Source organism: Ascidia mentula, chromosome 7 (assembly GCF_947561715.1).
Source record: "Ascidia mentula chromosome 7, kaAscMent1.1, whole genome shotgun sequence".
Taxonomy (NCBI): Eukaryota; Metazoa; Chordata; class Ascidiacea; order Phlebobranchia; family Ascidiidae; genus Ascidia; species Ascidia mentula.
Window position 1 is genome coordinate 863334 of NC_138572.1, and position 22973 is coordinate 886306.

At 36.8% G+C, this 22973-nt stretch overlaps 2 protein-coding genes across 10 annotated transcripts; both read right to left on the reverse strand.

Moving 5' to 3' along the window:
* Positions 1 to 95: 95 nt before the first annotated feature.
* On the reverse strand, positions 96 to 17565 carry LOC145909092 (testisin-like). 8 transcript variants are annotated; one of them, XM_082996413.1, is made up of 14 exons: positions 17335 to 17565; positions 16885 to 17047; positions 7091 to 7261; positions 6607 to 6767; positions 5788 to 6285; positions 5545 to 5690; positions 4454 to 5163; positions 4204 to 4340; positions 2887 to 3777; positions 2296 to 2478; positions 1996 to 2190; positions 1740 to 1840; positions 1051 to 1169; positions 96 to 716 (listed from the first exon to the last, which is right to left on the reverse strand). In XM_082996413.1, exons 10-14 carry the CDS (start codon positions 2319 to 2321, stop codon positions 456 to 458), a joined length of 702 nt encoding a protein of 233 aa, XP_082852539.1. In that variant the 5' UTR covers positions 2322 to 2478; positions 2887 to 3777; positions 4204 to 4340; positions 4454 to 5163; positions 5545 to 5690; positions 5788 to 6285; positions 6607 to 6767; positions 7091 to 7261; positions 16885 to 17047; positions 17335 to 17565; the 3' UTR covers positions 96 to 455. The 8 variants fall into 8 exon arrangements, 1 of the variants encoding a protein (XP_082852539.1); XR_014403068.1 differs by lacking the exons at positions 96 to 716; positions 1051 to 1169; positions 1740 to 1840; ... (7 more) ...; positions 6607 to 6767; positions 7091 to 7261 and adding exons at positions 13172 to 14021; positions 14582 to 14819; positions 14891 to 15085; positions 15343 to 15463; positions 15868 to 15952; XR_014403067.1 differs by lacking the exons at positions 96 to 716; positions 1051 to 1169; positions 1740 to 1840; ... (7 more) ...; positions 6607 to 6767; positions 7091 to 7261 and adding exons at positions 13172 to 14021; positions 14582 to 14819; positions 14891 to 15085; positions 15343 to 15463; positions 15860 to 15952.
* On the reverse strand, positions 8687 to 10355 carry LOC145908935 (uncharacterized). Of its 2 annotated transcripts, XM_082996256.1 has the most exons (4): positions 9474 to 10355; positions 9273 to 9397; positions 8928 to 9092; positions 8687 to 8842 (listed from the first exon to the last, which is right to left on the reverse strand). In XM_082996256.1, exons 2-4 carry the CDS (start codon positions 9306 to 9308, stop codon positions 8813 to 8815), a joined length of 231 nt encoding a protein of 76 aa, XP_082852382.1. In that variant the 5' UTR covers positions 9309 to 9397; positions 9474 to 10355; the 3' UTR covers positions 8687 to 8812. The 2 variants fall into 2 exon arrangements, with proteins under 2 accessions (XP_082852382.1, XP_082852381.1); XM_082996255.1 differs by having other exon boundaries at positions 9273 to 10355.
* Positions 17566 to 22973: the final 5408 nt, after the last annotated feature.

The following is a 22973-nucleotide window of genomic DNA, read 5'->3' on the forward strand; positions in this document are numbered from 1 at the left end:
TAGGCAACAGTAATTTACGGAACAAGGACCTTAGGGAATTGGACACTGATTTGCGGCAAAAGAAATGCTGAAAGCCTTGCCGCTTGTTTTTAGCTATTGGGTACCTTTTTGTGTTGTTTACATAGGCTGTAAACATTTCATTATATAATCACTTCACATTTTAATCAGGTTTTGTGTAGTCATGCTCGTGTCCAAACTATTTTGTCAGCACGACTGATTTATGCTCATGTTTTTTGATGGAGATTTTGGTCAAGATTTATTCACGTATGATCAATAGTAATTTACATATTTTCTTGGATTTGGTCGAGTATAAAAACAACTTTCGAACATTAGTTATTGATGTTTTCATCTTAATGCCAGGTTTCAAAAAAAATATCACGCGTGATGTACATGCTTTAGTTTTTGAAGCACAAATAAAAATCGTAATACAAGAATAGCAACGCACACAGACACAGTCAGTAATGTTGGCAATATTTGTCAAGCACTCGGAAAGATCGAACGTCGCTCATAAACTGTTCATCAGTTGGTCTCAGTCGCATTTTGAGGTAAAGCCAACGAACATAGCTCGATACCCTCGTGTAAATCCCAGGTTTGTTTACGTTTCCACAACCGATACCCCAACTTGTGATACCCCAGATACTGTAACGTGTCGTGTTGGGGTCTAAACATGCCAAAGGACCCCCACTGTCACCCCGACACGTGTCAGTGCCATCTTTCTGGAATATAAAAGTGCCAACAGTTTATAAAAAAATGCGATTTCTAAGTTGGAAATTTTTTTTACAGTTGCCTAAAGTGTTTATATTACACGTTCGAGTCATAATAACCGAAAATGTACGTTTGGTTCAATTGCTGAACAAACAAAACGAAAAATACACAAGTGCTTCTGGCAAAAAAACTACCTGCAAATGCAAAAGTTAAAACAGACATCGAACAATCGCAACAACAACAAAAATTACAAAACGTTGCATTCTAAACTAAACAGGAAAGCAAGAGGTGTTTGATAGATTAACTTTAAAAGGCAGCATGGGTATTGAAAATTGTTGTTCTCACCGCAGCGCACATCATGGAGTGCTTAAGGTAGTCAACACCGAGCAGTCGGCTGCAATTCTCATTGGGAAATATGCTCACTGGCGCCTGCTGGAGGCAGGGTGGATAATCCATGGGGTTAACTGCCGAACAACAAGCATGTTGTGATGTGATTCTTAAAGGTTGTGGTTGGCAAGACTTTTGCAAGTTTCGTCAACACCGCATCACAGTGTTCGTTGTTGTAACTGACAAATGTTATATATACCGACCGTAGATTGAATGCGCTGTACTATGAAATTGTACCGACAGAATACAAATTTTAATTCACAACGCGCAGGTGTTAGAGAGGCTTCCGTATCGGTTTGAGGAAAGATTTGGGAAAAGGAACTTGAAGATTTCAAAAACCTTTGGCAAGGTGCAAAATAATGAAGTGAATAACCTTGAATTAGAAGCCAAAACCTAAATTGTTAAACAGACATTTCAAACACGACATGTGTTTATCATCAGTGCTGCATTACATGATTATAAGCTGCATCGAATGCATCGCCTACATTTGCAGGCAGGCGGATGGAAAGGCAATTTTGAAACATGTTTGAAAAAAAGTCCAGCATTCCAGTTTTTACCGTTTTATTCAAAAACCCTTATCTAATGACGTAACTGTCGATAAACATCTGATAAAGCGACTCATGCACAGAAAAACAAAAAAAACTTACAGTGTCTGGGACCATGCGCCCCCCACCCAGATATTCCACATCGAGATTGTGACGAAAACTGGTTTTGCCCGAGAGGCAGACATGCTGGTCGCACAAATCGACTGCAACCATAGAAATAAGTTTAAAATGAAACACTGATATCTCCACATGATATTTAATAACTCCTTGCTTCGGGCGTATTACGTTTACGTTGTGTAAAACCAAGGCAATGCATTCTAATTTGGAATGTACCAGGTCCCTTGTGAATTTATCTTACTTGAATGAAACGCATTGTCTCAATTTAATCAACGCCAAGTCGTTGGTTGGACTCGAATGATACGAGTAGTAAGGATGTCTGTAAACCTCTTCAATATCTAGGTCACGTGAATCCTCTACGCCCTCTGATTGGCTGAATTGGAGTCCGTCACGGTTGTAGTAATCGCCCACCCGAACGATCGTCTCATTGGTGAACCTGTAACCATGGAAATGGTTCCCATGGTAATTTGTTTTAACTCTATGGCACTCTATACCAACAATTAAATTTTTGAAGACCATATTTCGTGATATCCTTACGTACAAAATGAACTTGATAGCTGGAAGCATTATTGTTCATAGGAGGTCTGTGGACCCCAAGGCTGACTCCCGGGGTTAGCGTTGACCCCTTCCACTATTCTCAATCCGTCTTTGACCTCAGGACAGAAAGCCGGAACAGGAATGTCGGTGTTGGCTTCACCGCAAGATTCTTCTTGCAGTTTTCTACCTGGGAATATACGAACACAAAGCACTGGCTTTAAACAACACGATCAGCCTGGATGTCGATGAGACGTTTTTTACATCATGTTATTGCTGTGTTTACTTTCAGGGAACTGATGATGCCCACAGGGCGAAACATATATTCCTAACAACTGTGTATTGTGTGCATATTGCCTTACGTTTTTTTTAGTATTTGAAGTCATATGGGGATATACGACGTATACTCTACATGAATAAAAATGTTTCATGGCATAGTGATACAAGCGTTCAAATCCCTCTCGTAATTTTTAGGTTGTAATATTGTCCAAAAAAATACTTTTCATGAGTTTTGATCATAAAGTTTACAACACAAATGACACGCTTGACCGAGTTGTGCATCCCCGTGATAAATTGTGGAAAACTTCGTACAACTAACCTAAATCTTGGTCAGTTAAAAGCCGAAAATGTTCCGTCCTTTGCGAGTTGTAAAGAGCAATGTGGTTGGTTTCTCCAATGGAAGGCAATCTTCTCGTAATTTTAAATGCAAGAGAGCAACTACATGAAAATCTATTAAAATCTCCAACTTTTTCCGAAAAGAGTTAACATTGTTGAATATTCAGCAATTAGTATTAGAAGTATTGAATATAAATTGTCTTTACACATCACAAAGCCAGTTATCTTTTGGTAGAAAGCATTATCCATTCTTTTCTAGTTACAAATGCATTACTTTTTCGACCCAACATTTAGGCATAGGCAATACATATATATTTTGCACTATATTGTATACAATAACAAAATAACGTAAGCTTACGGTAAGACGTAGGTAAGAGCTCCGTTGTAATATATCATGATGGATATGGTGTGAATACGAATAATGATTTGAAACTTAGTCCCTCTGCTTAATCTTGCCCTACCCAGACGACAAAAGGGCCTTGCACTCCATTCATTTCCAGTTGGTCCGTTCTTGATGATTAGCTGTGTGTTACATACAAAGCGAAACCATTACAACCAGCAAGTTTATTCAATTCAATGTTTTGCAGTATGATAGTTTGTAATATGATAATCTCCTGATAGCAATATACCCAACAGAAACACATTCTACTTGAATAAGCTATACTGATGATGTTTAGAAGCATAGGCGATACATATACATAAGAATATATCGATTGAAAAGCTTGTGAAATACCGACTCCGGATTTATTACAGAACTTGCTGCAGTAAGTTGAAAGTTCGTTCAATTTATTGTAACCTTTCCCATCGACCAATGGCACATTTAAATTTGGAATGGTTTGACAGCGCCGTCTAGCGGATGAACCAAAAGAAGGCACTAAAACATACGAACTTTTGATTCTTGCTGATTCTTTTTGAAAATGGTTTGTTCATGCCAAAATAATGTTTTTGTGAAGTACATTGTTAGTTATCTGACTTAATCTTGCATGCCTCGTGTTATTACACTAGTGACCTGTAGTAACCCAGACGGACTGTACTGTTATGGAGGTGGTTTGAGTTTCTTCCTACTAAAATATATGTTTGGGTGATAGTTTGCTTATCAAGCTATTAACGGTCGTTATATCGCTGCTTTTCTATGCTGTGTAAATATGTTTTCTATGTCGCTTGATTAATTTACTAGTGTAATAACACGAGGCATGCAAGATTAAGTCAGATAACTAACTATGTATTGTCAGATAACTAACGTGATTAATTCACAAAACTATTGAACAATAACGTATACCGCCACTGAACTGCAACTCACAGCTAGGGTTGAGGCAAGGAAAATGTTTAAACCCCTCCGGACTCGTGCAAGCAAAGAAAACTTTTGGAAATGCGTGCACAGCATAATGGATTAGTGATCCATCGCCTTAACCACTTGGCCACCTCGTCGTCCAAAACCTGTAGGTAAAGGAAATATTTACGTGAGATTTGTTTGAAAAAAATATTGTCTTGTAAAAACTACTTTAGTTTGGTTTAATATTGTATTGTCAGATATGATAAATTGCACTTACATAAACATGTTAGATGGTTTGCCACATCCTTCGATAGTTCAGTTGGTGCGGTGGTAGAGTTTATCACAAATACATCTGAAGAACATAGCATTTTAGGTAAAAGGACTTTTGAAAAAGAATGCATTAAAGTAACTGGTTTTACAGGATTTCTTTCTTCCTGAGTATTACAAATGCCTTCACTATATTTAGTAAATGGAAAGCATGAAAGCTTTTCCATTCAAGGTTAGCAATTGTTACAGGCGTAAACAAATTTATTGTGCTGTTTTGGTAAACTTTCCCCATCTCAAATAAGTACAGTACATAATAAACGTGCTGTGTTCAGGTCGCAGTACTTTAGACAACTCGGCCATCCTGTCTATACACTGTACTTTGTTATATTATTTAGAAATGTTTAGAAGTAGTTTTTGGGGCGCAATTACAAACCTTGTAAACGATGATTTGTTCAAAATTATTTCATCCTGGTCAATTAAATGCCTTGTTGGTTTTTTGAACTATAAAACTGTCAAAATCACAACAAAAAATCCAAAAAAACACACAAAAACCGGCGCAGTCTCAATCAATAATGTTGGTAATATTAACCAAGAATCCGATAAGATCGAACAAAGCTTGACACCCTCGTGTAAATCCCAGGTTTGTTTACGTTTCCACAACCGATGCCCCAACTTGTAATTTCCCAGATTGTGTGATGGTTTATGTTAAGTGCCGTCGTTCTGAAAAACAAGATTGGAAATTGTTTGTGGAAATATGTTTAGATAAGCAAGAATGACTCGATTTAACCATACAGTAGCTAACAGTGGAAAAAGAAAATTTCCACTCTTACTGCAGTAAACATTGTCAGGCTCAAACAGCCAAGTAGGCGACTGCAATTCTCATGGACGAATATGCTCATTGGCGCCACTGGTGGCTATTTTTTTGGAAAATAGTGATTAGTTTATTTTTGTAAAAATGAAATACGATTTTCACTTTCATTACTGTTGTCATGGATGTCACTTGTATCTTGTGCAGTGTTAATACATAAAGATAAAAGAAATAGGGTAAGTTTGTACCACACCGAAAAGTTTTCAAGTAACATGTGCTTTGTATAATTTCACCTTTTAGCATTACCCCAATAAACAATTATGTCCAGAAACATAGAAAACTTCCTGCATCCCGCATGCGCCAACCAGATATTCCATACTCACATTGTGATGAAAACTGGTTTTGTCCAAAAGGCAAACACGTTGACTGCATAAATTGACTGCAAACATAGAAATAGGTTAGTAATGGAACAGGAAAGTACATGGATTACATTTGAATAAAATTGTGATTGTGTACTAAAATCCAAGCTGACATACTGATTATTTGGGAGAATATTCAAATTTAGAAAAGTGAGATCCTGTGTAGAACGACATTGTCCCCGTAGACTTTCCACTTGAATGATTTGCAACAGTATAGTTGGGAATGATCACATAGTGAGGTTTCCCTCTTCAATAATTAGGTCGTGTCAATCCTTTGATTTGTAGTAACCTGTAACCACCCACCCCAGGCCCCGATCGCTGGTCTCATTGGTTAACCTGTCACCATGGAAACAGCTCAATAATACTATTTGTTGTTTTAAAAGTTAATCAAGAAAACATGAGCGAATCAATCCTCTTTATGAAACAGATTGCACACAAGAAACACTTACATTTGAGCTGAATTTAACACAATGTGAAGCTGTAAGAAGGTAATGTCAAGTGTGGGGTTTACAGCATGTTAGTGGATGTCTCCAATGTATGGAAACCTGTTGAAATTGAAAAAGTGAACAGTAACCTGTGTTATTTTCCAATCCTTAGGTTGGCATCGCTATGACTCTGCAAAAACAGCACAGGTATTTAATGACTCTGCAAAAACATCACAGGTATTTACAGGTTTGCATTCAAAAATGTTTGTAGAAGAGTTTTAGATAAAGACGTTTTTCTTGATGGTTCTTTTGCTTTTGTCAATAAATTCGAGAAACAACAACTACAGTCAGACCTTTTTAATCTAAACTGCTTGGTTTCATCTAATATGTTTTAGTCTGCATAAAGAGCCATCCAGCACATACTTTTATTAAATTCCACTTAACAAATGTAGGGGTCAACACAAAATCAAAAATGTGTTTGCTCTTTCTTTATTAACAAAGTCGTTCTAACCTTTTTTGCACCAACTACAAGGATTCAATGTAGGGCAGGCATGTTGTTGGTGACCTTGTGAAAATTAGAGGTCATGACATTTTTTGTGTGTTTGTTTTGACCACACAGGGATTTGAATATTGTTGATGTTGCCTTGGTGATGTTTTATTCTTCAGTGCAACCTGGTGGATAAATGAAAAATGAAAGGTTTTGTGACCACTGGCAACCCGCAACTAGAGTACCACTGAAACTTGGCAAATCTCAAACAAATGCATGATTATGACTGCCAAACATAACATGGTTTTAATGTAATAAAACAAAAAAAATAGTTGTCTAATAATGCTACAAGAAATTACTGTTGTAAAGTTTATGCAGCAAAATAATGTTATATAGGCAAAGTTACACACACTTGTGATAATATAGCAATATCAATACCAAGGAAAAAGTATCACATAAGTTTTCAGTATTTCTTTCATTGAAATTTACGTACAACAAAGTTAAATACCGCTTGTGGCAACCCAACTTTTTTGAATGCGACCTCTTGTTCAGATCAAAATTTCCTGGGATTCGTTGTGCTGGTCAATCATCTAATTCAGTGACTCTAGACCTCTTTGTCCTGGCATATAAAGCAGTCAGAAAAGTCATTGACCTCTTTGATGTTTTGATAAATCTGTTCCTGCCAAGATTAAAATATGGGGTAAAAGTCACAATGTGTTTTCCATATAACCAGGTTGTTACTTGCTTCTACTGTTTTACATATATCCATGCTCATATTGTAAACTGCACAAACATTTTTTGAAAAATAGGGGTTTATAAATCACTTAGAGTGAGTATTTAGAGGTTGTGGCAGACTCCCTGACAACGCTCTATGGAGGGGGTCGGCAACCCCTGGCACATGAGGTTAATATTCATGGCATGCCAAGTGATTTATCAGTGCATACTTCAGTACTTTTACATGCGTTCGGGATTGGCTTGCGTCGCAAAGATACGTCAAAAAGATAAATGCCAAAGAATTGCACAAATTTACACAATAAAATTTATATAATGATATAAGTAATGAGGTGGTGGCAACACAGCGGTAACAAGATAAGGGCAACATACTCTGGTTTGCACGTACATAATTTATAAACACACGCGTAATGTTGAAAATGTTGCTGGCCCCTGCTGCACTGACACTGGTTAAGAACCACTGGTATAAGCTTAAATTCCCCAAAAAATTCAACTATCTTTTCCAGAAAATTTCACAAGCCCTGCATATATATATATAATTTACTGTGACATGGAGCCCGACGGCACCACTGGTTTTAGCTTTTACATGGACATAGGGTTTTCACCTCGATTGTCTTCAGAGGTTTGCATCCAGATTTTGTGGAAATCTTCGACTGGTTGTTTGGCGAGAAAGATTGTCACGAGCCAACATCAAGCTGCACTGATGAGACCTAACAGATCAAAACATTCGCCCAGTCGTCCAGTCTGCAACTCACTTAATATGATTTCTGTTGACAAAAGTTACAAATTAATTTAGTTTGGGGTCAGCATGATGACTAGGACTTCTTCCAGCAACAATTCATTGTGTGGATTAGTGATGGTTTTTGGAGCCGACAATTTGTTCTCATTAATTTTTTTATTCAGATTTTAGGTAAAATTTCTTCTATGATTTTCTCTTATCTGGATTGACTCGAGGATTCATTTTTAAATAAACCCAGCAACCAACATTAACACAGCGCACAACTAAACTGCAAGTAATTATTTGTGTACAACAGACCAATACAAGACATATACACTTACTTCATTAACCAACCTATTCTCTTGTAACTTGATTCATGGACGTTGTCAGTTTGTGGGAATTTCACTCTTCATTTGCAATGAGATTTCTTGCATTTAAAACCAATTCATTCAAAAATAAGATATTTTGAGACAGTTGAAGTTTTAATTTTATTCCAAGACCAAGTAGATCCGTCTGTTACGTTCCTACATGACAACATTCTATTCTACAAACAACCCCTGGTATTCTTTCTTCTGAAAACTGGAATAAAAATGTCGGAAAGCTTTCGTCTCACTTTCTGCTCCAGACATATTTCACTTTATATATTTCGCAGCAATTTTATTTACAGTAAAAAACATTTATTTTGAACAAATCACAAAAAAACACAAATAATTATGAAAGTCTCGTGTTTTGTTTCAATCCGGACCACTGGAGTCTCCATCGGATGCGAGGAAGGAATATTTACTGACGATCCAAACCCTCAACTTCCGGCTGAAAAAAAATCACAAAACTTTTAATTTCATCAAAATTAACAAAACCATGTTTTAATGCAAATATAAATTAAACAAATTCTTACCGGGTTTTTCAGTTTTTTAATCTCTTCTCTCAAGACTCGAATAGATTCGGAATCGAATCCGCATCCATCCAGCCACAACTTCTCATCCACTTTAGGGAGAATCCGACAAATATTTCCAACATCTTTTCGTTCAAACTTGTTTCCACTCAGGTCGAGATTTCCCAACTATTGAAAATATAAAAACTGATCGGAAATCTTTGTTTCAAACTTTTTTGAAACAGATTTTGTTTCTTAAAACCGGATTAAAATTAACTCTATGTTTTCACTTTTGATTAAAAAAAGTAAGTTTTATAAAATTATCATGGATTTAAACAAATATTTTTTCTTAAAATAATGAAAAGCAACCTTGGGTCCCATCTTCATAATCGCTTCACAGATCATGTTTAAAGTTTCGGAATTAAATCCGCATTCCTTCAACCTCAGCCCCAAACCGGGTTCTCGAATCCGTGGGAGGAAATCAAGTCTGCTGTCTGCAAAAGTAACCACTTCGTTTAGAAATCTTTCACATTTACCGTAAACTTTTCTCAAGTAGGCAAACGGACATACCTCGAACATATTTGCTCTATTCACACCAAACTTTACACAAGCGTCCAAAAATGCATTAATATTGTCCATTTGCAGGTAAGAAATTGCCCATATTAAACAGAAAATACTGGCCGTTATAAACGTGGCAAATGACAGTAACACATCGTGAACAACGTTTACCACAGTGCTGATTTCTTTGACAGAGTTTGGCTGCAATTCATTTATCAATTTACATAAAACTGTCCCGTCTTTGAGCCATGCTTGTATTCCCTGCAAGTGTAGTGTTAACAACATATTGAACGTAAATTGATGCCTTAGTAAACGGTATATCACGTGAACGGATATAACCGCACCCAGCATAATCTATTCGAACTAGCAAAAGCGGAACCATCAACAATATGTATCACACAAGAATACCAGACAATATTCTTTGTAGTTTCACAAGTTACGCTAATTAATATGTCATAACTTGGTATTATTACGTCATGCAGGTCGCGGGGCCTTAAATGAAATACAAACAAAAATATTAATTGTATATTGTACGGATTAAGTCGGCTAGTTTATCAAATTATTTAAAAATCTATTGTACATGCATGGGCATCAATAGTTTCTTCTTCAAATATATTCATATATCAAGTCATTGGTTGGTTGGCTGGCCTGATATATATAATGCCCGCAACCCTTAACGAGTCCTCTGGCATAAATAGTATGGAGTTGCCCTAATGACAGTAAAAATTTATTTGGACTTTTGTTGTAACAACGGAAAAAAAACTTGCTTCAACTCCTGCTTCTGGACAAGTTAATTTGGTGTTGTATTCAATCCATTCCCGAACTTCTTTTTCTATCTCATTGCTGCTTGCCATTTTACCAAGAGTGTTTGAGGATGTTATGTTTAATAATACTTCCCCTGTTACAAATAAAAACAAGCTCTTACATATATACTAATACAAAACGCTCATACTGCAAGAAACATGCATAAAATTACGCGCAACACACACAGCATCCCCGCAAAGGAAGAACTGATCAGCAGCAAAATGCGGAAATTTATCACATTAAAACTCTAAACTACAGGTTATAGAATGCCATTACTATCTAGCGCATGGCTAAAGGTACAAATGAGTCGGTTGCTACAGATAAGGTAGCTGCATTAATCCCTGGCTTGAATTTCCAGAATGGCATGCACAACAACTGTGATTACAGTAGTCAGACAATGCGAAGCCCGGTAAATGTGTAATTATCAGTAATAATCATCAGTTTAATTATGTATGAAGTGGCATCAGAGCACAGTAGTGTTTGTAACGTGTGCATTAGTATGATTATCTTTGGCTTTTTCGACTAGTTAACTCCAAGCATTTCGCACTTAACGAAACATGTCAAGCATAAAATTAAATTCAAAGGTTACAGGCAGCGTTAAACCCAACTCTAGACCAACACTAACCCTAATCTAAGCCCCAACCTAAACCATCGCAATTTCTCCCCAAAAAATGCTTCGGGTGTGGCACTTGACCGTGAAGGGATTGGCTAAAAGCGGTCACATGTCTCAACCGTGAAGGGATTGGCGAAAATCGGTCACATGTCTCAACCGTGATGGGATTGGCTAAAATCGGTCACATGTCTCAACCGTGAAGGGATTGGCTAAAATCGGTCACATGTGGTTTATGACGTCAGAAAGATGTAATCTGGAAGTTTATGCGGGCGTATGAAATGTGATAAAACATAAGCTAAGAATGCGAGAATATTTTGTGATATTTAATGTCAATCCACTGCGGCAATACATGGGAAATTACTGTTTGTTAATTTTTTCTTTCTAAACGTTGAAATGGACTAAGTTGGCGTGCAATTCACACAAGCATTTTAATGGAGGACCGGGGCTGGAAACACCCTTTTCGAAACCTGGTTAACATATGGGTTATGCATGGGTGCCAGTGTTAAGGTTGAATGAGCACTGATACACAAAATGTTGCGAAGGCGATATTGAGCTTTGGGCAATTTTAGAATGATTTCCAGTTTTTTAAGTCAGAAAGGTGCTGGGTGTTGTTGAAATTTGTTGGATATTGTTTGCTTTAAAAAGTAAGAAAGCATTGAGGCAGGTTTGGAATAAGGAAATGCTATTAATTTGTAATGAAATATCACAACTGTAAATCTTGTAACATATACGTCAGAGAAACCACTACTTTTATTGCGTAATGTTTTGTGTGCAGCATTCTATTTCATTTGTAGCTTTGCACAAGCATTTGCAAGCCCCGTTACCAGATGCATTGGATATTTCGCAACTTCCAAGTGTAAACATAACCATATAATGTGACCTAAATGATTAATCAATAGACTGTTCTTGAGTAAAGTGATTCATTCAACATCCTGTTTGCCACATAAAATGTTCTCTTATGCTTATGTCACATCACACCTATGTTCTTGTATTATATTACTTCAAGCGGCTCATGATATCACATGACATTATTGACCAATCAGCTCACAGGATGGAGAGCTTTAAAAGGCCCAATTAACAGGCGCACATGACTATTTAAACTTGGGTTATCGGAAGCTTATTGGTTAGTTTAGTCACGAGCCGTTACACATCACTTGGGTTAGTATCTGACAAGAACATAGGTGTAGTGTTACATAAGCATAGGAGAACATTTTATGTGGTAAACAGGATGTGGAATGAATAACTTTACTCAATCGACGGTTAATCATGTGGGTCACATTATGGGATTATGTTTACACTTGGGTCGGAAGCTGCGAAACATTCAATGCATCTGGTAACGGGGCTTTCAAATGCTTGTGCAAAGCTGAACATAATAGATTACGCAATACTTGTGCAATGCTGCACACAAAACATTGCGCAATACAATTACTGATGGTTTCTCTGACATATGTTACAATGTACAATATGCATTTGATGCAGTTGTTTATTTTTTCCGTAAAATTCACCTCAATATTTTGTTGCTGTTTTAAGCAGTTACAACAAAATCCATTGACTAGCTAACTAAAACTCCCCAAAACCACATAGAAACTGCCAAAAGAACACTCAAAATCGCCATAGCAACAACTCGTATATCTGTGCTCATTCAACCTTAACACTGGCACCCATGCATAACCAATTGCAATTCCGCCTTTTCTTCATAGAAATACAGACATTTTTCCTTCATCATTTTTAAGGCAAAGCCAACTCTTGTGCAAATTCCTTGTTGGTTTTATTCCCACAACCGATGTCCCAGATATGTTATGGTTCATGTTGGGGTCAACACATGCGATTCCCACATATGTCAGTGCCGTTGCTGTAGAATTCAACGGCTGTTATTGTTTATTGACAATGCGATGTGGTCATTCAATACGCATTACTTTCCGAGCAGTTATACAAATTATGTTTTGAGCGAAATGTAGCTTGTTCATATTTATGAACTGAACGGATAGAAATGAGAGTAAGCTTGTGATCGATTGATTTTGTACCTTTTACATTTCCCTACAAAAGAATTATATTCAATGACCCAACGACAGCTAATCTTCTTCTCGTGTCATACCACGCCACTGATTCACACATGTTTTGGAGCAGTGGTTCTTAACCTTTTTTATTTTATTTCCCACCAGTTAAGAAACACTTTTCTGGAGTGTTTGACACACTTGCCCGTCTCAAGGATGCAAGTTAGCAGGTGTTGCATTTGTGAGCTCCTCGCCACATTCCCATTAGCTCTTCCTTAGTCACCACTTTTCCATCATCACCCTACATTGACCAATCTCCGGCCACAGTCGGTTTAAAGCAGATCTGAAAGGGTCGCTTCTCATAAGAACTGGGTGGTAGTGACTACTCTTAGAGAACGGTAAATTTATATTTAAATCATGTGCATTTCACGCTTAAACAACCTCGCAGATGAACAATACACAAAAGAAATAGAAAGGTATGGGCACTGATAAAACCGCAAAGATTATCGAGTCAGTGGCCATAATCCGCTGTTTCCGAGATTTCTTTTAGAACTTTAGACAGCTAATAAACCAACTTACACACACAATGTTATGCCCCAACAAGATACACCATACAATCGGATTGTGAAGAAAACGTTTTGATTTTGAGATTGTGCGATATAAAATCCTAGCTGGCCTATTGCTTTCATAGCATTCTATTTTAAAAAATGCCAAAATTTGTGCAGAATGAAATGTTTCCACAACTGAAGATTTTTACCCAAATGATTGCCCAGTTTATAAAGATAGGTTCAATAGTAAGGGTGATCTCTTCCATAATTAGGTTATACCAAGCTTTTGCATCCTCCGATTGGGTGAATTGGAGGCTAACATGGATTTGATAACCACCCACCCCTGGACAATTAATCTTATTGGTTAAAAAAACTTCGGGGACTTCATCACCAAATCAATGCTGAGGCTAGCTTATGTAAGGAAATGCATAACTGGGGGGTACGATATTTAACTGATGTCACAAATTACAATGTTACAGAGAAAAGTGCAGTTACGAACAAACATGCAATAGGAAAGTGGTTTGTTGTAGAAATGCGTGGTTGAAGCAGAAAAATCCAGAATTCAAGATGGAAAATGAGCAACTTTAATCTTGATGAAGATCTGCAAAAATATCTGGATTATTTGAAGCTTTTGTTAAGGCCGCATATCTGATTTTCTATGAAAATAAGTTTTGTTTGTGGGAAATGCCCACCCTTGTTTGCCTCTGTCACAATACAAAGATTACATAATAAAGCACTGGGGATCAATGTTTTGGGTAAATGAGCATGTATGCACTGCTGCTAGGGTGAAGTTAAGCATGTTTCGGACAGTTCAGTGTGGTTTGGGGTGTTTTAAGTCAGGTAGTTACTTGGTGCTGATGGGTGTTAAAAAACATTGCAACTAAACGCAGCTGAAACTTGGCTGTATTTACAGCCAAATGAATGGTCCAGATCTACACATTCTGGTCAAATTGGTTGCTGGACACGTGTTTTGGTGAACGTCAACATTTGTGCGGAGAATTGTTTTGTATTATTTAATGTTTTTGCCTCCATGTCTGATAAGTTTTATTCCATGGGCATAGCATTTTTACTATCTGGCCCTAACTTAATTTTTGTACTGGACAAAACCAAATTTTAAATTCGCATTTCTGTAAACCAGAGTAATACAAGACATACACTTACTTCATTAACCAACATATTCTCTTGTAACTTGATTCATGGACGTTGTCAGTTTGTGGGAATTTCACTCTTCATTTGCAATGAGATTTCTTGCATTCAAAACCAATACATTTGAAAATAAGATATTTTGCGACAGTTGAAGTTTTAATTTCATTCCAAGACAAAGTAGATCCGTCTTTCACATTCCTACATGACAACATTCTATTCTAGAAACAACCCCTGGTATTCTTTCATCTGAAAACTGGAACAAAAATTTCGTGAACTTATAAAATAGTATAACTTTTTGTGTTGATTAAAAGCAATACTGCTTACCGCATGTTTGTCATCTTTCATTATCATATTCTGTTATGAGTAAGATTGCATTCTATCAGAGTGTGTTTAACTTCTAATATTACAATTTGGGTGTTTTTTACCCAGGATATCCTTGCAGAGAAGTATTTGTGTTTACAACAACTCCATTATTTCCAGTCGTTATTTTCCAATCCTCAAGTTGGCATCGCTATGACTCTGCAAAAACAACACTGGTATTTAATGACTTTGCAATCAAAAGCATCCATGTTTGTAAAACAGTTTTAGAAAAAACGTTTTTTTCTTAGATATTTTGCTTTTGAACACTTTTGTGTATTTCTTGCAATAAATTTGTGAAACAACAACTGCAGTCAGACCTTTTTAATCTAAATCGTCACATCTAATATGTTTTAGTCTGTATAAAGAACCAATCAAAAATGGGTTTGCTCTTTCTTTATTAACAAAGTCAATCTAACCTTTTTTGCATCAACTACAAGGATTCAATGTAGGGCAGGCATGTTGTTGGTGACCTTGTGAAAATTAGAGGTCATGATATTTCTGATGTTGCCTTGTTGATGTTTTACTCTTCACTGCAACCTGGTGGATAAATGAAAAAGGATTTTTCAAAAAAAAATGAAAACAATGATATTTTGACAAAGGTTTGGGAGCACTGGCGACCAGTAACTAGAGTACCACCAAAACTCGGCAAATCTCAAACAAATGCATAATAATGACAGCCAAACATAACATGGTTTTAATGTAATGAAACGAGAAACATTTGCTGTCTTTATAATGCTACAAGAAATTAGGCTAGTACTTGTGTTAATATAAGAAAAGTTTATGCAGCAAAATAATGGTATAAGGGCATAGTTACACACACTTGTGATAATATAGCAATATCAACATCTAGGTAAAAATATCACAGAAGTTTTCTGTATATCGTTCATTTAAATTTATATGCAACAAAGTTAAATACAGATTGTGGGACCCAACTTGTTTACTTGCGACATCTTTTTCAGATCAAAATTTCCTGGGATTCGTTGTGTTGGTCAATCATCTAATTCAGTGACTCTAGACCTCTTTGTCCTGGCATACAAAGCAGTCAGTAAAGTCATTGACCTCTTTGATGTTTTGATAAAATCTGGCCCTGCCAAGATTAAAGTATGGGGTGAAAGTAACAATGTGTTTTCCATATAACCAGGTTGTTACTTGCTTCTACTGTTTTGCATATATCCATGCTCATATTGTAAACAGAACAAACATTTGATTAAAAATAAGGGTTTATAAATCACATAGAGTGAGTATTGTAGGTTTTGTGCTATGTTTTACTCAGAGGTAACACAAAACCTAACTATAACTCCAAAAAGACTCCAACACTGTGCAATTAGTAATTACTGGGTTGTATTAAAATTAGTAAGACATTCGAATACTCACAATAAAAGATGCAATTTCAATGACGAAGGTCGAGTAAATCCAATTGGCGTTGAGACAGTACAAATGTTCAATGTTACGATTTTAGAAACTGTCTGGCTTTACAGCCCAAGCGGTCAATTATATCGAATAACTTTCAGGCGTGTTGACCGGGTAAAAATGTCATAAACAAACGTAGATTATATAAAAATCATAAGGCTTTGGTCAGCGGAAACGTCCGCTGCTACTAAGCTGGCCAAGATGAATTTGTCTCACGTGCTAGAGCGGGCTTATCAGATTTATAACGCACGAGTATCATGACTTGGCGAATTAAAGAGTGACGTGCATTAATGAACGAATGTTGGTTAAACAAACAAAAGCGATAACATACAATTTTCATTATCTTCTACAGTATTTAGAGGTTGTGGCAGATTCCCTGGCAACGCTCTATGGAGGGGTCAGCAACCCCTGGCACATGAAGTTAATATTCATGGCATGCCAAGTGATCATAAGTTCATACTTCAGTAGTTTTACATGCGTTCGGGATTGGTTTGCGTCGCAAAGACAGCACCACTGGTTTCAGCTTTTACATGGACATGGGGTTTCACCTTGATTGTCTTTGGAGGTTTGCACCCATTTTTTTGTGGAAATCTTCGACTGGTTGTTTGGCGAGCAAGATTGTCATAAGCCAACATCAAGCTGCACTGATGAGACCTAACAGATCATCACATTGGCCCAGTCGTCCAGTCTGCAACTCACTTAATATGATTTCTGTTGAAAAAATTTATACAATAATTTAGTTTGGGGTCAGCATGATGACGAGAACTTCTTCCAGCAACAATTCATTGCGTGGATTAGTGATGTTTTTCGGAGCCAATAAATTGTTCTCATTATTTTTTTATTTGGATTTTGAATAAAATTTATTCTAGGATTTTTTTTTATTTGCTTTGACTCGAGGATTCATTTAAAAATAAACCCAACGACTAACTTTTAAACAGCACAACTAAACTGCAAATAAGTATTTGTGTACAACAGACCAATACAAGACATACACTTACTTCATTAACCAACCTATTCTCTTGGAACTTGATTCATGGGCGTTGTCAGTTTGTGGGAATTTCACTCTTCATTTGCAATGAGATTTCTTCCATTTAAAACCAATACATTCAAAAATAAGACATTTTGAGACAGTTGAAGTTTTAATTTTATTCCAAGACCAAGTAGATCCGTCTGTTACGTTCCTACATGACAACATTCTATTCTACAAACAACCCCTGGTATTCTTTCTTCTGAAAACTGGAATAAAAATGTCGGAAAACTTTCGTCTCACTTTCTGCTCCAGACATATTTCACTTTATGTATTTCGCAGCAATTTTATTTACAGTAAAAAACATTTATTTTGAACAAATCACAAAAAAACAAATAATTCTGGAAGTCTCGTGTTTCGTTTCAATCCGGACCACTGGAGTCTTCGGATGAGAGGAAGGAATATTTACTGACGATGCAAACCCTCAACTTTCGGCTGAAAAAAATCGCAAAACTTTCAATTTCATCAAAATTAACAAAACCATGTTTTAAAGCAAATTTAAATTAAACAAATTCTTACCGGGTTTTTCAGTTTTTTAATCTCTTCTCTCAAGACTTGAATAGATTCGGAATCGAATCCGCATCGAAACAGCACCAACTCCTCATCCACTTTAGGGAGAATCCGACAAATATTTCCAACATCTTTTCGTTCAAACTTGTTGGAAGTCAGGACGAGTTTTCTCAACTATTTAAAATATAAAAGTTGGTCGGAAATCTTTGTTTCAAACTTTTTTCAAACAGATTTTTTTTCTTAAAACCGGATTAAAATTAACTCCATGTTTTCACTTTTGATTAAAAAAAGTAAGTTTTATAAAAATATCATGGATTTAAACAAATATTTATTCTCAAAATAATGAAAACCAACCTTGGGTCCCATCTTCAAAATCGCTTCAAAGATCATGTTGAAAGTTTCGGAATTAAGTTCGCATCCCAGCAACCCCAGCAACAAACCGGGTTCTCGAATCCGTGGGAGGAAATCCGCGAGAGCGAAAACATCCGAAATCTTCAGTGGGGTTTGGTTGAAATCCAACACCCGAGGACAAGAGAGGGCGATTTCATCTCTAAATATTTCGTCAACTTCCTGTAAATCTACGAGGAAATCTGAAACAGGGACAAGTTTATTAAAACAAACATGGCGGAAGTTTTCTTAAATCACTAAAACTTTTTATTGGAAACTTCAAACAAGATTTCTTCACTTTTAACCGGATTTAAACAAGAAAAGATCCAACAAATTAATCAAATACAAAAACATTAACTTACTGGAAGGAAAACATAAACTTTATCCGACAAAAAATATGCGACCTTTCTTTAAAACTTTCAACCTGAATTAAACATTTTTATTCCATTCTCTTCTATAAGAACAATGGAATTGCGACGTCACAATACTTACTGTGACGTAACAGTTACGTTTACAAACACGCATCACACAGACTGGAAATAAATACTAACCTCGTAACTCGTGTTTACGTAAATATAATCCATTAAGCCTTTTTTCTTGCAGGTATTTCGAAAGTTTCTTCAACTTTTTCTTACGTTTGTCTGAAAATAACAAGATCAACATTTACGGCAAAAATAGAAGCCATGTATTTGGATGGGAGAATTATTTAAACTCCCAATGTGCGTTTTCCACAAATATAACCTGCGTATGTTAGATGCGTAATGAGATGTGAGACTTTCTAAAGGCCGCATCTCTCAATTAAATCCCAAAAATTGAGTTTTAGAAGTCATTTGTTATTGTGCACCTGGTTACAGTTTCTCTTGTTTGCCAAAAACAATTGCCGGGTCTGATGACTCATGAAGGGGGACTACTATTGCTGAACAGAAAAAAAATTGATTGCAGCTGCATTAAGACAGCACATTGGGGGGGTTTGCAAAGGCTAACTGCTAAATTGTCAGTCCTAGGGGGTGTACAAACAGCCCCGGTGGGGCCCCAAGACAATTACAAGACATCTAATTCTTCATGAATTGTGTAGAGGAGGGTTGGTGGCTTCACTTAATCGCAAATGGAGGTAACTTTCTGTGATTCATTTTTTCACAAAACAAACCTACACTTTTTTCTGCTTTTTTGACCAAAATAATGGCCAACAGAGGGTCAAAATGCCCCCGGGGGAGCAGTTTAACTAGTTATTTCGATTATAAATTTGGCCACAATTCCTTGCCAAGGGTCCGCACTGACAGAAAATCACAAATTGAACATACTTTCTGTGATTCATTTTTTCACAAAATCAACCTCAATATTTGGGTAGTTTTTCAGCTACATGTACAACAGCACCCTCTACCAATTTACTGCCTGACTAATAACCCTGAAAAACAAACTAAAACTGCCCCAAACACGCTGAAAATCGCCCTGGCAACAGCCTGTTCATCTGCGCTCATTCAACCAAAACACTGGCGCTCATGCATGACCCATTGCATTGTTACACATAATTTTACTCTGTTACGCAGGACAGAGTTCGAGAAGGGCAATTCCCAACCGGGAAAGTCTTTTCCATAGAAATACAGAGATGCGGCCTAAACCACGATGCCCGTTTACCCAATATAATGTTAACTTGCAGTGGAAACTGTGTGAAAGTTTAACAGCAAGCTTTTCGCGCAAAGCAACGTTGTGTAACAAATTGTAAACATGTTTTTGCAAATCGTTTAGGGCCTGTCAATGCAGACAAGTGCAACAAAACAAATATGTTAAATAACAGCAGCATCTTAACTTTGCCAATAGTTTCTTTGTCCCAGCTTTTTACACCTAAATGCCTTGCATTACTTTGCTGGTTACAATTATTACAGCAGAATAATTTTCATATTTTTAGATGAGAAAAAAGAAAAGATTGTTTTTAATGTAACTGACTACCATGCATTTGTTCCTCATTGTTAAGTGTGGAGGATGCTGGATCACTGGAGTCAGTCTTGACTGAGGTTGATGGCAAGATTTTTAGACTAGAACCACTTCCATCACCTGTAAAAAACAATCAAGGTGATAACTGCAATTTAATGGCACTTATGTACACTGTAAGGGTTAACCCAATACGAAGGCCTTACTTGATAATTTTGACAATAAATAAATTAGTTTACAGTGGCCTAACAACCAAGCTGGACCTGGGCATTCTAGGCCACTGCTCTGTCTGTGGGAGTTCGCCAGTTGGACTTTAGAGCAGGGATGCACAACTCAAATGTCAAATTTGGCTTGCCAGTGGTTTTTGCCTGTTTTACTGGGAAAAGGGGATTTAATTCAGCTATGCTGTATTCATAGGCTAATCACTGCTTTAAACCACACCAGGAGTCCATTTCAAGAGCAAATAAAAAAGAGACATTTTTGGAGCCATTGAGATCTATAAATATTCATACTGACTGCTTCAGGTACAGCAACAGCAAAATGTTTAAAAAAAGCCAAAATAATTGAGAGCTGCAGACAGGGTGTACATGCACCAGCTACACTGGTGAGACATCATAGGTCGAAACAGTGCATGTACACCCTGTCTGCAGCTCTGAAATGTTTACACATGTGAAATGTTGTAATATTCATACCATTTGACAATTAATTTAAGTGCCCAAAACCACAGGTTTATGCAAAACAATGGATATAATAAATACCAAAGAATTTTTGTGTTACAAAAATGGTAAACTTCAGTACTTGCACTAAAAATCAATTAAGCAGCGTGTGTGCATAGGGCAGAACTTACTTTTGACATGTCCTAGCTCAACACCATCTATTTGAGGTATTCTGGATGCCTCAAGTTCAGCTGCAGCAGTGGAAGTTTCACCAGCTGTAGAAACATGTGCATTACAAAGCAGAAACAAAATACACTGGGATACCATCTGCTTACAGGTACCTTGATGAAACAGCGTACAAACATTTGTTGAAATTACGGTAATATTTTAAATAATTGTCCAGTGGTTTCAACCTGTAAGGGCTGTTTAAGTGGTGTGCAAAAAATGCAAGATAGACAAATTCGATCCAAAAATGCAAATCAAAACTATGTTTTGTCGTATTGATATTGCATGCTGGGACATGTGTCATGAACTTTCAATGGGCATTAAATCCTGTTTCTGGTTGTTATTTTGCATTTTTATATTCAGTTCATAGCACAACAAAACCATACTTTAACACATAATACACTGTCAAATCTTGTGCACCACAGTTTAAAAAAGGGAGCATTGTTGTTTTAACAGGTTATGTTTTACTCAAACAGTTTTCTGCTTCGAAAACATTTCCCACCATATTCCGGCGACTGTTTTGAAAGTTGGGCCTTGGAATTTGTTGCGCCACCCAATGTTTTGGATGAAGTAGATTTTACATTTGTTGAAGCCAAACCTCCTCTGCAAGCTGTAAAACATCAAGTCACAATATATAGTATAGCATATATCTTTCTTTTTCTATCAGTTATATTTAAGTTCAATGCTAAGTTTTGTCAGCAAAAAATATAACAGAAACATTTTTAATACACAAAGACCAAATAAATATAGTACTGACGGATTTTATGCATCTTGGAAATTGTCGTACCGCTGACAGCACTATTGACAGGATCAGATTCTGAACTGGTTTCACTACATCCACTTCCAGAGGCTTGGATAGAAAATTGTAAAATAAAAATAATGGTCATTAAAGCACAAACTTTCCAATGCACTGCACATACCTGGTTTGTGTCCGAGCAAAAAACCACACACAAAACGACGAACCATTGCCCAATGGGGTTTGTAAATCAAATCGTCAACGATTTGATCAAATTCTTCATCTGACATGAACATAGAAATGTAGTATGCACCAAACATTTCCTGCAGAACTTGATGAAGGTAGTAGAAGAGAACATCTCTCCCATCAAAGACTCTACGACTGGGAAACCAGGAGAACTTTGCCATTTTGAACACTACATCCTGTACTTTCACATCTTCTAAACCTACTTTTTGAAGGTCAATATGTGTGAACACAACGGTTTTACGAACCATGCCTTCATATGCCATTTGGCCAAGTGGCAATTTGAGGTTTTCTAATTTCTCTCCTTTTGCATGCTCAGATTGACCAAGATGTTGCAAAACAACATCAAATACATTAGTTATGGTGGAAATACTCTGTACTTCACCAAATAACCCAGCATAAACAATAAATTGTAAAAGCATTGGATTGCGGCATAAATCAAGCAATTGTGGAGATTTAGTTGCAAGTTTGCTCCACAATTGTTTTGCTTTATCACCCGAGTAACCATCAAACAGTGTCTTTGCATCCTCAGGAGAAAGATCACTGACATAAATTGTTGGCTTAGGTCGGAGTCCTAATGGTATTAATAGCAATGAGTGGGGTCGAGAAGTAAAAATCAATGTAGATTTTGGAAAAAAATGCCTGCTGCAAAGGTTAGCAACAAGCTGTTGTACTGGCAAGGGAGTGCCATACTTCTCATTTACAGGTGCCATGTTTTCTAGTGTCCAGGTTGCCTGATCTAATCCATCAAATATAAAAGCACACTTTTCTGGGTTGTCTTTCATCCACTGGAAAACCATATTGAGTGTTTCCTGTGAAGCATGGTTGAACTGGTTATCCAGCAGAAGCTCCTGCAAAGTAAGCTTTCTATCACCGTAGTTTAAATACATGAACCGAAGATGAAGCACTAAGTGATCTTCTGTT